Here is a 13,150-nt window from a genome sequence, read left to right as displayed (position 1 = left end):
CAGCCGCGTGGCAGTTGGGTTGATTGGTGTGCGTGTCCAGGAGATGTTCCCTAAAGCACTCTGCAAGACGACGTCCAGTCTCCCTAATGTAAAAGGAGACTGCATCGGGAGCAACAGACACAATCAATGACATTGGTGGATATGCAGGTGAAACTTTGATGGATGCTGAAAGCTCCTTTGGGGCCTTTGATGGAGGTGAGGGGGAGTTGTCAGTGCAGGTTTTGCAATTCCTGTGATGGCAGGGAAAGGTGCCAGGAGGGGAGGGTGGGTTGTTGGGGGGCATGGACCTGACAAGGTAGCCATGGAGGGAATGGTCTTTGTGGAAAGTGGATGGGGTGGGGAGGGAAATTTATTCCTGGTGTGGGGTCTGTTTCTAGGGGGCGGACACATTTGCGGATGATGCGGTTTATGCAGAGGTTGGTAGAGTGGAAGGTGAGGACCGGGTTTGAGGGAGGGGGTTATGTCCTTGATGCGGTTGGAGGGGTGGAGTTTGAGGGATGAGGTGCGGGATGTGGATGAGATGCGTTGGAGAACATCTTCAATCATGTGGGAAGGGAAATTACAGTCTTTAAAGGAGGAGGCCATCTGGTGTGTTTTGTGGTAGAACAGGTCCTCCTGAAAGCAGATACGACAGAGGGGGAGGAATTGGGAATACAGAATAGCATTTTTGCAGGAGATAGGGTGGGACGAGATGTAATCGAGGTAACTGTGAGAGTTGGTGGGTTTGTAGAAAATGTCAGTTTTAAGTCGGTCATCCTTGATGGAGAAGGAGAGGTTCAGGAAAGGGAGGGAGATGTCAGAGATGGTCCGGGTGAATTTAAGGTCAGGGTGGAATGCGTCAAAGTTGATGAGGTGGCGCCGATGCAGTCATCATTATAGCGGAGGAAAAAGGTGTGGAGTCGTGCCGGTGTAACTACGGAAGATGGACTGGTCTACTTAGCCAAAGAGACAGGCATAGCTGGGTCCCATGCGGGTGCCCATGGCTACCCATTTTATCTGGAGGAAGTGGAAGGATTCAGAGGAGAAATTGTTCCGGGCGAGGACCAGTTCAGCCGAACGAATGTGTGTCAGTGGAAGGGTACAGTTGAGGATGTCAGGAGAGAAAGAAATGGAGGGCTTGGAGGCCCTAGTCATGGCAGATGGAATTGTAGAGGGATTGGATGTCCATGGTGAAGATGGGGTGTTGGGGGGTCCTGGGGAAACTGAAGTCTTAGAGGTGGTGGAGGGCATGGGTGGTGACTTGAACATGTGGGGAGTTCCTGGACTGGGGGGAATAGAACAGTATTGAGTAGGTGGAGGGGAGTTCGGTGGGGCAGGAGCAGACTGAGACAACGGGTTGTCAAGGGTGGTCAGGCTTGTGGATCTTGGGAAGGAAGTAGAATCGGGCGGTGTGGGGTTCCCAAACTATGAGGTTGGAAGCTGTGGGTGGGAGATCTCCTGAGGTGATGAGATTGTGCATGGTCTGGAAGCTGATGGTTTGTTGATGGGGTATCATGGTCAAAGGGGCAGTAGGAGGTGTCTTTGAGTTGGTGCCTGGCTTCAGTGGTGTAGAGGTCAGTGCGCCAAACTATCACTGCATCCCTTTATCAGCTGGTTTGATGGTGAGGTTGGGATTGGAGCAGAGGGAGTAGAGGGCTGTGCATTGAGAGAGTGAGAGGTTGGAACGGGGGAGGGGGGTAGACAGGTTGAGGCGGTTAATGTCTCAGCGGCAATTGGAAACGAAGAGGTCGAGGACGGGTCATAGGCCAGCACAGGGTGTCCAGGTGGATGGAGCGTGTTGGAGGTGGGTGAAGAGGTTCTCAGATGGTGGGCTGGAATCATGATTGAAAAGGTAAGCTTGGAGGCAGAGGCGGCGGAAGAAGTGTTCGACATCACGACACATACTGAATTTGCTGATGCGTGGACAGAGGGGGATAAAGGTAAAGCCTTTGCTGAGGACTGATTGTTCATCCTCAGTGAGGGAGAGGTCTGGGGGAAATGGTGAAAACTCGACAGTACCAGGAGCTAGGACCTGGTGTGGGTGTGGAGCTGGTCCTTCTACCTATTCATATGTTTGGTTCTGATTATGTTTTTGTCAAATAGATGCTTAATTATTTTTTGAAAATAAATTTGTATTTTGTAAAGAAACAAGAACAATCAGATGTCAGCCATTCTACTAAAATAAACATGTATCCACAAAATGACTTAATGCGAAGGGTCATCATTTCAGTATAGTATTCCCACCAAAGTAATTTAGTTCTGCACCAGGTTGGTGATTAATACAAACTATAGTTTAAGGTAGACAATTTTGGGATTACATTCAAAGATCTACTAGTCAAAGACCACCAATATTCATTCTCGGCCTTCAAGATGTATCTTAACTTTTAGTGAATCACTAATACAATGTGCCCTGCATAAGTAACCAACCAAGTGAACACAGGTAAAGTGATATCTTTTGCTCTAAAATAGTAACTTTGCTTTGATAAATAGGATCAGCACAATGGAGACTGTTCCGATGAGAAAAGATGCGATCAATGTGGACTTTGACACCATAACTGTGTAAAACTATTACATAAAGAGATAAAATAATTCAAAACAGACAGCTGAGATTAAGAATAAGGAGTAAAGATGATATAGTGCGGCAATTTGGAGGAATTCATTCATTCACAGAATTGACAAAGTCTGAAATTCAATTCTCTAATTTACGGTTGAAAGAAATTTTTGACAACATTTACTTTGATAGGCAAATGAAGGGAGAGAGTTGAAAGCAACTGAGAATAGTCTCAGTACAGGAGGGTAGAACTACACCCTCACATGGAACAACAACATTTGATAAAGACTACTCAGCTGAACCAGTCAATTTCTCGTACTTTTGAATGAAAGGTCCAATTTGGAACTAATTCCATATGCAAAAAGCAGATAAGAGCTTGAACCAACAGCTATTTTATATGCTGTGCGCCAAATGCAATTGAGTCAGTGCGGTTGCGATGCACCTTTGAAAATTCACTTTTTGCTATGGGGATAAAAGTATTTAGAAAGGATTACACACTTTGCAATATGCAGCCTGAAAAAGATTTTGCAGGAACTATACATCCACATCATGTGCATTCAAAAATGGCTGTTAGTAAATAAACCGAAAACGTGTTGCTGGTTAAAGCACAGCAGGTCAGGCAGCATCCAAGGAACAGGAAATTCGACGTTTCGGGCCAGAGCCCTTCATCAGGAAAATAAAGGCAATTTATTGGTTAGGGACAATTAAAAAGAAGTGAGATAGTCCTTAATATGAACACACTTCAAAAGTGCCTCTGAAAAACACCATTAAAATGTTCACGTGGGTTTGCAACATGACAAATGAACAAAATCATTAAGCCAGATTGTAGAAGGAAATCTTAACAGAAGGAATGAAAACTTGCCCTACCGATTTTAGTTCAGAATGATGTAGTCTGAACATTGACTAATAAAATATTTGATATTATGTTTTACTTAAATCACTTAAAATAAGACCCGAGCATTTCTATTTTAGACTCTATAAAATTTATAGAGTGTAACTTCGGAAAAAAGAAAGAAAAGCTTTATTAAATTAATAATTCTTTAAAAGTGAGTTCAAAGCAACAATTCAAGAAAGCATACAAGTCTTCACAACTCTGCAAACCTTGATTTCATCTTATTTGCTCAACAATTCTATGTTTTGGTTATCACAGGATGCAATGTAAGAACACAGGGGATACGTAGTCATTGTTTCATCTCCCACCAATACTACAACCAATTCTGAGCCTTTATGCATTAACTATCAATTGTTTACTTTATCATTTTACAGACAAAACATATTTCTGGTTGAATGCTTTACAATGAAAATCGCAACAGCTGATACTATAACTTGCACTGCTGCTCCACTTACTCCCTTTTTCTCTTTCCCACAAACACAAAAGTTCACTTCATTCAGGGCAACTATGGGATAGAGAGTCAGGCTGCATACAAGTGACAACAATAGTACCAGTGTGACTTAGCAAGACTTTCACGATAGCATGAACCAAGAGAAAGGCTCCCAGTCAGATCAAATATGATTCTGGATTCCTATTCCAATTTTATTTCAGTGAGACATTTTTTCATTCTTTGCTACTTTGCTTATCCAACACACAAACAGTTAGTTTCAACATGAATTAAAATGTTGAATCTAACAGCCCATTCTCAAGTCCTAGACCTGAATACAAGGCAATGTTGCAGCTTCCCAGACTCCATGAAAACTGTCTTTTGTCATGTGCAATCAAGTTTATTTCGTGTTCATGTTGTTCTAAATTAGTTTAATGAGTTTTGAAAAATTGTGTGAAAACAAATCATTTTGAGAGCTAAATTTACATTCTGACTCATGAATAACGAGGATATGAAAATAGTTAAATAGAGCACTACAAATACAGGACACAATCCTATTGTGCAATTTCCAGGTCGATTATTGCTTGAAACTTTCAGCGGCAGAATTAACAATTAATGGGTAGGTCTAACAACAGAAGACAGCAGTCGATTAGGTCATGTCAACCAGATCAGATCTGTGCAAGGCCATCTATCCCTGATCTAAAATATGACACCGAGCAGGATTAATGTATCGGTGCAAACTCAGAACTAAGTAGTAAAAGCTCAACTAATTTTGATGCCGCGCTAGGCGAGAGTTTGTTTTTAAGTAACTATTCACCAGAACTGATTGCAAAAACACATGGTTAGATTATTTCCGTATAAAGTGTGGCCGGGCGATGTGGGGGGAGTTGAGGGGATGGGGTCTATTCCACATCAAGCGCATGTGTAAGTTTTTCAAGCCGCTCAGAGAGTCAAGGATCGCTCACCTTTCGCACTCGCATCAACTCGGGGTAGAAGAACTCGGGGCAACTCTTTTCGCTCGACTCAAAGAGAGCCAACGTGTGGCGGGAGGTGACGGCCGCTATTTCCCCCTTCAGCACCACCACTGCCGTCGCCTCCTCGCCCCCTCCCTCCTCCTCCTCTTCATCCTCCTCCTCCTCCGCCGCGACCTCCTCCTTGTCTTCTTTCTTCTTCTTCAGGAGAGGAGCCGACACGGGCAGGGTAGTCAGGGACACTCGTCGCGGTTCGGCCATGTTGCGAGTCGCGCGGGACCTGCTCGCTCGGCCGCTCTTTATATTATGGTTTTGTGTGTCAACACCTTCCCAAACCTTCCGTTTGCGACGTCGTCGGCGGCGGTGGTAGTTTTAAAACAAATAACAGAAACGGCGTGAGAGGAGGAGGAGGAAGAAGAAGTGGGGAGAGGGTGGTGGTAGCGGCGGAGGACTAGAAGACGGACAATCACAATCCCTTCAACAGCAACAAAAACAAACCCGACAAAACTTCGGCCGCCGCCATCTTTCCGAGCTAATGCGCAGGCGCACATCACCGCAAGCAGGGGAGGAGGCGGGGCTAATCATGTTTTCGAATGCCCCCCCTCCAACCGACGCTGAATATTTTTTTCCTTCCCTTTCTTTTTCTCTTCCCCCCCATCAGAAATTCCATCTCGTCCATTTCTGGACGTGTTGGAATGTAAAGAAAAAATATATTGAGGTGAAAGGAAGGAACGTGGGCGGTTGTTGACCTTTAACCCGCGGGTGTCACGTGACGCGGTCGGTGGGTGGGCGGTTGGTTGGTTGGTTGGTGGGGGAGGGGATAGAGGCTGTCGCTGCCGTTGCCGGGGAGGGCGATGGACGAACTCCTCTGAGGAAGATGGCGGCTGTCAGCTTACGGGTGGGAGATCTGGTCTGGTAAGCGGCAACGGCGGCGTCTGATCGCCCTCCCGGCGTTTGCTTCGAACGCGATCGTCCCGGCAGTCTGCGGGCCCGCCGCTGTCATCGAGTGTCGGTTTTTAATTTTGTTTATTTAACTACCACCTCACCTCTCTTCCGAAAAAAAATCGCTTATGCCTTTTTTTTTCCCCCACCCCCCCCCCCTCTCTTTTTCTTTCAGGGGTAAACTGGGTCGGTATCCGCCCTGGCCAGGGAAGGTAAGTCAGAAACGCAACGTTTAAATGTTTTCTTTCTCCTCGCTTCCCCACCACCTTCCTTGTCCCCTCCCGCCCCGCCTTTTGCCTGTCTCATGGAATGCAAGCAGGGAGTTTTGTGGATGAGGATCACCGGGGCAGGGCACAGCTTTCTTCCTGGTTTTATTGTCGGGGACGGATCCGGGCAGAAGATCCCGGGACCAACCCCCGCCAGCCTTTCCACGCTTTCTTGAGAATGAGGCTCGTTTTATTGTGGGGCTACTTCACTTTGTGTTCGTTGCTTTAAGAGCAATTGCCTGCTCCCCCAAGCATCGTTTCCACTCAGATTGGTGTTCTTCCCTGTTAAAAAGTTGCTTCTGAAAACAAATGGCTTTAGTTTGAAGAGCTGATCCTCCCAGGTGTGGATCTGCATCCACATTTTAAAAGCACTTCTACGGAAAGGGTTACACCCTATGGTTTCAAATCTAGTGCTCCACCTTCTTTTGGTGGGCAGGGTTTTTCATTGTTTTCCCTACGTTGTAGAAAACATACACTTTTATTCCTTGTATTCAGTGAATGGTGTTAGTGTGTCTAGTAACGTTTAAATTAGACCTTTTGAGCCTGTGAAGGTTAATGAGATGATCAGGTGATCCTAGAAATTAATGGCAAAAGTATGCTGAACTGATGACTGAGCAGTTTTTGATGCACTGCCACATTGCTTGAAGTAGGGTTATTGCAAGACATTCAGGCCATTAGTCAATATTTGAAGTGAAATATAAAGTTGCTGAATGCTAAAATGGGCATCAGGGATCTAAGAAGTTCTGGAACATCATTTGACTTCGGGTGTAGATCAGAAATCTGGAGGGAGTTCTTCTAGTTCCTTTTGTCAATTGACATCAAATTGTATCAGGTATGAACTGGCAAGACAGCATCAAAATGTAACAGGCTTTTAAACAACTAGAGATATTGTCTTTCAATCCCAGATTTATTAATCAGATTTAAATTTCACCAGCTTCCTTGGTGAGGTTGAGATTCTCTTCTCCAGAGCATTAGTTTGAACCTCTGGATTAGTAGATCAGGGACATTGCAGTCATCCTGTGACTTCACCCTATCTATTGACAGATATTGAAGTCAAATAAATAATTACTTAAATAGAAATTAACTTTTAAAATAACTAAAAAGCAAAGAATTGCCTCATGGGAACAAATTCAATAGTTAAGTACGAAGATTGGTGCTTTCTGTGTAAGAAAAATTGAAAGTAGATGCTTAGAAATGCTCAGCATTTGAAATACCTGTCTCAATAAAACATTTAAAATTCATTTTCTAAGGCTGCTTTACCCTAGATTCTGACGTGTTTGTGACTGGAATAAAAAGTGGCAACTTTTATTTGTGTCTCTATCCCGTGGAAGTGTTTTTGTGAGATAGCAATTTGGCAATTTATTAGGCAAACCTGTCTGTAGTAAGTGCCTTCCTCTGTAACCCTACTAAGTAGGAGGATCAGCTTTACCAGCCAATGGCAAGCAAGATAACATGGGTTTGTGAGAGCAGGAGACTAAATATTAGTTATGGAGTGCTTAATGCATGTAATTACATTACCTACTCATTATATACTGATACTCTGGAAAGTTGCTTAGTGGTTAATGTGAGATTTCACCTAATTCTAATATGTTGAATAGAATCACATAAGAAACTTTACATTGTATAGTATTTGAAAACGTCATAACCTTTGAATGCATCAAAGTAGGTGATTAGTTTTTAAAAAACTGGAAACTTTTTTTAAAAAATGTTACATTTGAACATGTCAGCAACTTTAGTTAAATCATTCCAAAGTGGCTTGTTGCTTAATATGAAACAGCTCTTTTTCAGTCAGTGGTGTACTCCACTTACCGGGATGGATCAGCTCCAACAACATGTGGGTACTGCACAGTGGACGAAGTGTGTACCACCTACAAGATGCATGGCAACAATTCACCAAGGCTTCTATGACAACACCTTGCAAGGACAAAGGCAGTAAATATATGCAGTCACCACTATCTGCAAGTTCCTTTCTAAACCAAGAGCCATCCTGATTTGGAATTATGTTGCTGTTCCTGAAATGGTGTCAAATCAAATTCCTGGGACTTCCTAACAACACTGGGTGTCCCTTCAATGGAGATCAGCCATTTACTGACCTGATTATTAGAAGCTATTGCAGTGACTGCCATTCTGGATCTGAAAAGTTATGATTAGCTCTTGTTTTTCTCCTCTGTTGACAAACTTTGATTCTTATTTATGATCAATTTAACTTGGTTTCAATTTTTTTGTGTTGTAAGATTGTTCATCCACCCAAAGATCTCAAGAAACCGCGAGGGAAAAAATGCTTCTTTGTGAAATTCTTTGGAACTGAAGATCAGTAAGTCATTTATTTTTAAACACACCTAGAATGGCGTAGTTCACAGACATTTACAAAGATTGTTTCATAAAACATTTTTGTTGTGTTTTGCTGTGTTGGATGGAACAATCTAGCTACAGTCTCACAATTAACTTTGCAATTATTTTCTTACCTCTTCCATGATATTTTTCTTCTTTTTGACACTTTCTATTCAATCTTACATCAGGTAACAGGCCTTGGCAACAATCCAAGATATAATAATGAGAAGTAGGCTATTCAGCCCCTTGAAACATATTATGCTATTCAGTTATATAACTGCTGATCTGTACTTCAACTCCATTCACTTGTTTTTCATTCCTTATCCTAAAGCCCTTCTAAACAAATATCAAGGTGTTGAATTTTTCAGTTGTTCACAGCTATCTGAGGAAATGTGTTCCAGATTTCTTCTACCTGTTCTATTTAAAAATGCTTCCTGGCATCATCCTAAGCAGCCTTCAAAGTTTGATGTTATAACCACTTGTTCTGAACCCTCTGAAAGGAAATAATTTCTTTTTCTATAGTCCATCAAGTCTTTAACCATCTCAGGAACCTCAACAGTAGTCCTTTTCTGCAATCTCTACCACTTTCAAAATTGCTGCTCATACATCCTAATCCAAAAGTGCAACTAGCTTAAGGATAAGTACTTGAAAGTGTTATTGCCAGTAACTTTGTATCCAACCTCTACCTTAACTCTGTTTGAATCTTTCCAGTTTTTGCATATGACACGCAGGCTTCAGTCATAAAAGACATCCAAAATGACTGGTGCTTACTCGCTTTTACCACCTTTAAACTTTCCTAGCATCTGATGAGTTTCACAATGATGCTGAGCTCCATTACACATTCATTTTGTAGCTGTATGAGATTTTGTGTTTGTACCCTTCACTCTTAGGCCCTAGCTAGCCCACCTTCAGCAATCTCTTTGCATTCTTTCCCCACGATTGCCCTCCAGCAATCACCCCTGGGCCTATTCTTGCTCGTCACTGTGATACTACGTGGGTAACAATCGGCCACTAAGTAACTTTCTATCTGTACATTCCCAAACCTGAGCTTTTCCTCTCTCTACTTCTTTCTGTCCTGATCATAGACAGATGACAAATTCCACCATTCAGTTTCAGAAACGTCAAAGCCATTGCTCTGCTTTAGAACCTAACTGTTCCAAAGTTAATTAGGTGTTGCTCACTTAGAAGACCAAATAAATCTTTTAGATGTGCTGTCTAATACTGTGCTGAGTTTGAAATCCTGGTATCATGTCCATTGCAGAAACTGTTTTCGTTTTCATACATTGCCTGGTTTGCCATAAAATCCGTTAGCCAGTTTTTGTTATTGCAATACTCTTTGTGTTACTTTTTGTGTTGCTTTTGGATTTATGTAATGAAGGTACTAAAAGTAGTTGATCTTATTTATTTTCACCTCCTGATGTGAGAAACTGAGTTATAGATGACTTAGTTTTCTGGTCATTCATGAGAGAAGTGTAACCGATTTAGATTTGGGTCCTGCAGTACAGCTGGTGAAATACTTAAGACAATCCTTGCTTTCCATTTAACACAAGCTGGATTCCTGCTCTCATTTGCAGTTCGTAGGGAAATGCATGTTTCCAATGAATGCCAAGAAAGATGGAATTAAAGGATCCAGCAATAAGATGCTCTGTTGGCATAGATCAGTCTTCAGGTATCTGGTTACTAATTGGAGGTGCCATGTATTCTTAACATTTAGTACCTATCAGGTATATAGCATGATGCTCGTACACTGAACTGTAAGATTGCCAATCTTGTATAAGTAGAACAGATGGCTCTTTTCTAACACCGCCTCTGGAAAGTGAAGATCTTGAAGGTGTGATACTTCTAATTAGTATGAAAAATGTAACAATTTGCTTAATGAAAGAGAAAGCGTGCTGTATCTTTAATCTTTTAAACCATGTGCAGATCCAGTAATGTCTTGGTTGGTTTAGCTCGTTTTCAGTTTACATTCTGTTGTGACACTTACACTGTTAATCTAATGCTGAAAATGTGTTGCTGGTTAAAGCACAGCAGGCTAGGCAGCATCCAAGGAACAGGAAACTCGACGTTTCGGGCATAAGCCCTTCATCAGGATACTGTTATTCTAATGTTAAGTTTTACAATAATAACCACGAAACGCTAAGTTGTTGTATTGTAATTGCTCTGCAATATTAAAAGCAAATGTTGTGTTAAAAGTAAAGACGAACTGACAAAGGGGTGACAGAATGAGAAAGTAATGTATCACAACAGAAACTTTGCAAACATGTTTCCTCAAAGTAGCTGATCGCACATAGCACAAGTAGGAAATTTCAGAAATTACAATGTGTACATTTCTCTTCATAGTTGATTGCATACTATTAATGTACTACCAAAATTCACATTGCACCGAAGGTATTTTATGGTTAGATATGTCATGAAGGTAATCGGGCAATGTAATCAAGGTGCATACTATTGTGCACATTTTGCTTGAATAGCATTCAGTCAAACGAGCAGTAACTGAGGCTTTTGACATGATTTTGTTTTTGAAGGCATAGAAGTTGAATTTAAACAAAATGGTTCTGGAGATTGACTGACTAATGGCATTATGTTTTGTTACAGTGCGTGGATCAAAGTAGACCAACTTAAATCCTATCACCTTTACAAGGAGGAAATGATAAAATCTACTAAAGGGAAACGTTTCCAACAGGCAGTGGATGCAGTTGAGGAATTTATTAAATCAAAGGTAAGCTGTACTGTCATCCAATGGACCAAAGACAATGACAAGAATAACCGGTCAGGGTTTCATACTGAAGTGTATTAGAAGTGGTTTGAGCATAAAGCTCACTTGAGTTCTAGCATCATAGCAGTTAGTTTTGTTCTAGAATTGAATTCTTGGCTGGTATTGGCTCTGCAGTGATTGGGGTGGTGTTAATTCTACTTTGTAACAATCTTAATAGCTTCAGTAATTAATTGGAAATGTGATTTTAAACCCACTGACATTATGCAGACATCTCCCTGGTTGACCTATAAGACACCAGACCACAAACAGGCCATTCAGTCCATCAAGTCTGCTCCATTAGATCACGACTGATCGGGTGATCCATAACTCTGTGTTTTCCCTATCAGCCTTCATTCCCTTTTACGATTATAAATCTGTCTAACCTGGTCTTGTATATACTTTTGACAGTCCTTTGTGGCAAAGAATTCCACTGATTCACCACCCTTCGAGAATAAATTCCTCCACATCTGTCTTAAATGTGCAACTGCTTATTTGGAGAATAAGGATGTTTCTCGTTCTTCTTAATTCCAATAAGTAGGGCCCAATCTACTCAACCTCTCCTCCTATAACAATCCCTCCATAAGCAGGGTCAGTCTAGTGAACCTTCTCCAGGCTGGCTCCAATACTTATATATCTTTCCTTTAAATATGGGAATGAAGCTGTTCTCAGTTTTCTAACTGAGGTCTGACAAATGACTTGTACAGTTTTAGCAAAGCCTTTGTACTTTTATATTCTCTTCCCTTTGAAAAAACGCCACCATTTCGGTTGCCTTCCTTATTACCTGCTGAACTTAGCGATGCTAATTTTTGTGATTCTTTCATGAGGACATCTCAGTGCCTCTGTTCTGTGGCAAATAATATTCAGATTACTCCTGCCAAAGTGCTTAATTTCTCAGTTCCTCACACTACATTTCATCTGCCACGTTTTTGCTCACTCACTTAACTTCTCATGAGGGATATAATAATTGAAATGAATAATGAACTTCAAAATATTGGGCATGACTGAAATTGCTGTGTTTGTTCCCTGCTCCAAACTCCATTTTCCTAGCTTCTGACCTCACTTCCTGTCCTTGGCAACATATTGAAAGTGAGTAGTTATGGCATCATATCTGATCCTGAGACGAGCTTCCATCTTCATTCATGCCATCTGTAAGGCCATCTTTTCTACCTCCGTAACAATACTCTGGGAATACAGGTTCAAATCCCATCACAGCAATTGGCAAATTTTAAATTCCATTAACAAACTTGGAATTGAAATCTACTCTCCTCAAGGTGACTATGAAACTCATTTCATGTCATAAAGTCCCATCTGGTTTACTGATACTAACTCTGGTGTTGCCTCGTCTGGCCGTACATGTGAGTTCAGACCCCAAGCAATTTGCTTGACTCTTAACTACAACTCTTAACTACTGAGCAGCCCACTCAGTTCAAGAACAGTTCGGGATGGTGAACAAATACTGACCTCATCAGCAATGAGCTGAAAAATGTGTTGCTGGAAAAGTGCAGCAGGTCAGGCAGCATCCAAGGAGCAGGAGTATCGACATTTTGGGCAAAAGCCCTTCTTCAGGAATGAGGAGGATGTGCCAAGCAGGCTAAGATAAAAGGCAGGGAGGAGGGACTTGGGGGAGCCGCGTTGGGAATACGATAGCTGGAAGGAGGTTAAGGTGAGGGTGATAGGCTGGAGAGGTCGGGAAGAAGATTGCAGGTAAAGAAGGCAGTGCTGAGTCCGAGGGTTGGGACTGAGATAAGGTGGGGGGGTGGGGAAATGAGGAAGCTGGAGAAATCTGCATTCATCCCTTGTGTTTGGAGTGTTCCTAGGTGGAAGGTGAGGTGCTCTTCCTCCAGGTGTCATGTTACCATGGTCTGGAGATGGAGGAGGCCAAGGACCTGCATGTCCTTGGCGGAGTGGGGGGGTGGGGGGGAGTTAGTGTTCAGCCAAAGGGCGGTTGGGTTGGTTGGTGTGGGTGTCGCAGAGGTGTTCTCTGAAACATTCTGCAAGTAGGCGGCCTGTCTCCCCAATATAGAGGAGGCCACATC

The 13,150-nt window shown here is 42.3% G+C and overlaps 2 protein-coding genes across 5 annotated transcripts in view; one reads left to right on the top strand and one right to left on the bottom strand.

The window, feature by feature from the left end:
* The window catches only part of LOC132825337 (ubinuclein-1-like), an 82,506-nt gene extending 77,097 nt beyond the window's left edge, over positions 1-5,409 (bottom strand). For 2 of the 3 annotated variants that reach the window (XM_060840484.1, XM_060840485.1), the window contains exon 1: positions 4,815-5,408. In XM_060840484.1, the coding sequence (XP_060696467.1) occupies positions 4,815-5,081 (267 nt within the window). In that variant the 5' untranslated portion in view covers positions 5,082-5,408. Of the gene's footprint in view, positions 1-4,814 lie in introns of all 3 variants that reach the window. The other variant, XM_060840486.1, reaches the window with a different exon arrangement.
* Positions 5,410-5,644: 235 nt separating this feature from the next.
* The window catches only part of glyr1 (glyoxylate reductase 1 homolog (Arabidopsis)), a 37,204-nt gene continuing 29,698 nt past the window's right edge, over positions 5,645-13,150 (top strand). For both annotated transcript variants that reach the window (XM_060840483.1, XM_060840482.1), the window contains exons 1-4: positions 5,645-5,735; positions 5,938-5,974; positions 8,263-8,342; positions 10,955-11,078. In XM_060840483.1, the coding sequence (XP_060696466.1) occupies positions 5,698-5,735; positions 5,938-5,974; positions 8,263-8,342; positions 10,955-11,078 (279 nt within the window). In that variant the 5' untranslated portion in view covers positions 5,645-5,697. The remainder of the gene's footprint in view (positions 5,736-5,937; positions 5,975-8,262; positions 8,343-10,954; positions 11,079-13,150) is intronic.

The sequence above is a fragment of the Hemiscyllium ocellatum genome, chromosome 20 (genome assembly GCF_020745735.1).
Source record: "Hemiscyllium ocellatum isolate sHemOce1 chromosome 20, sHemOce1.pat.X.cur, whole genome shotgun sequence".
NCBI classification, from domain to species: Eukaryota; Metazoa; Chordata; class Chondrichthyes; order Orectolobiformes; family Hemiscylliidae; genus Hemiscyllium; species Hemiscyllium ocellatum.
Note: the sequence above shows the minus strand (reverse complement) of the source record. Positions and strands in the feature narration are given on the sequence as shown.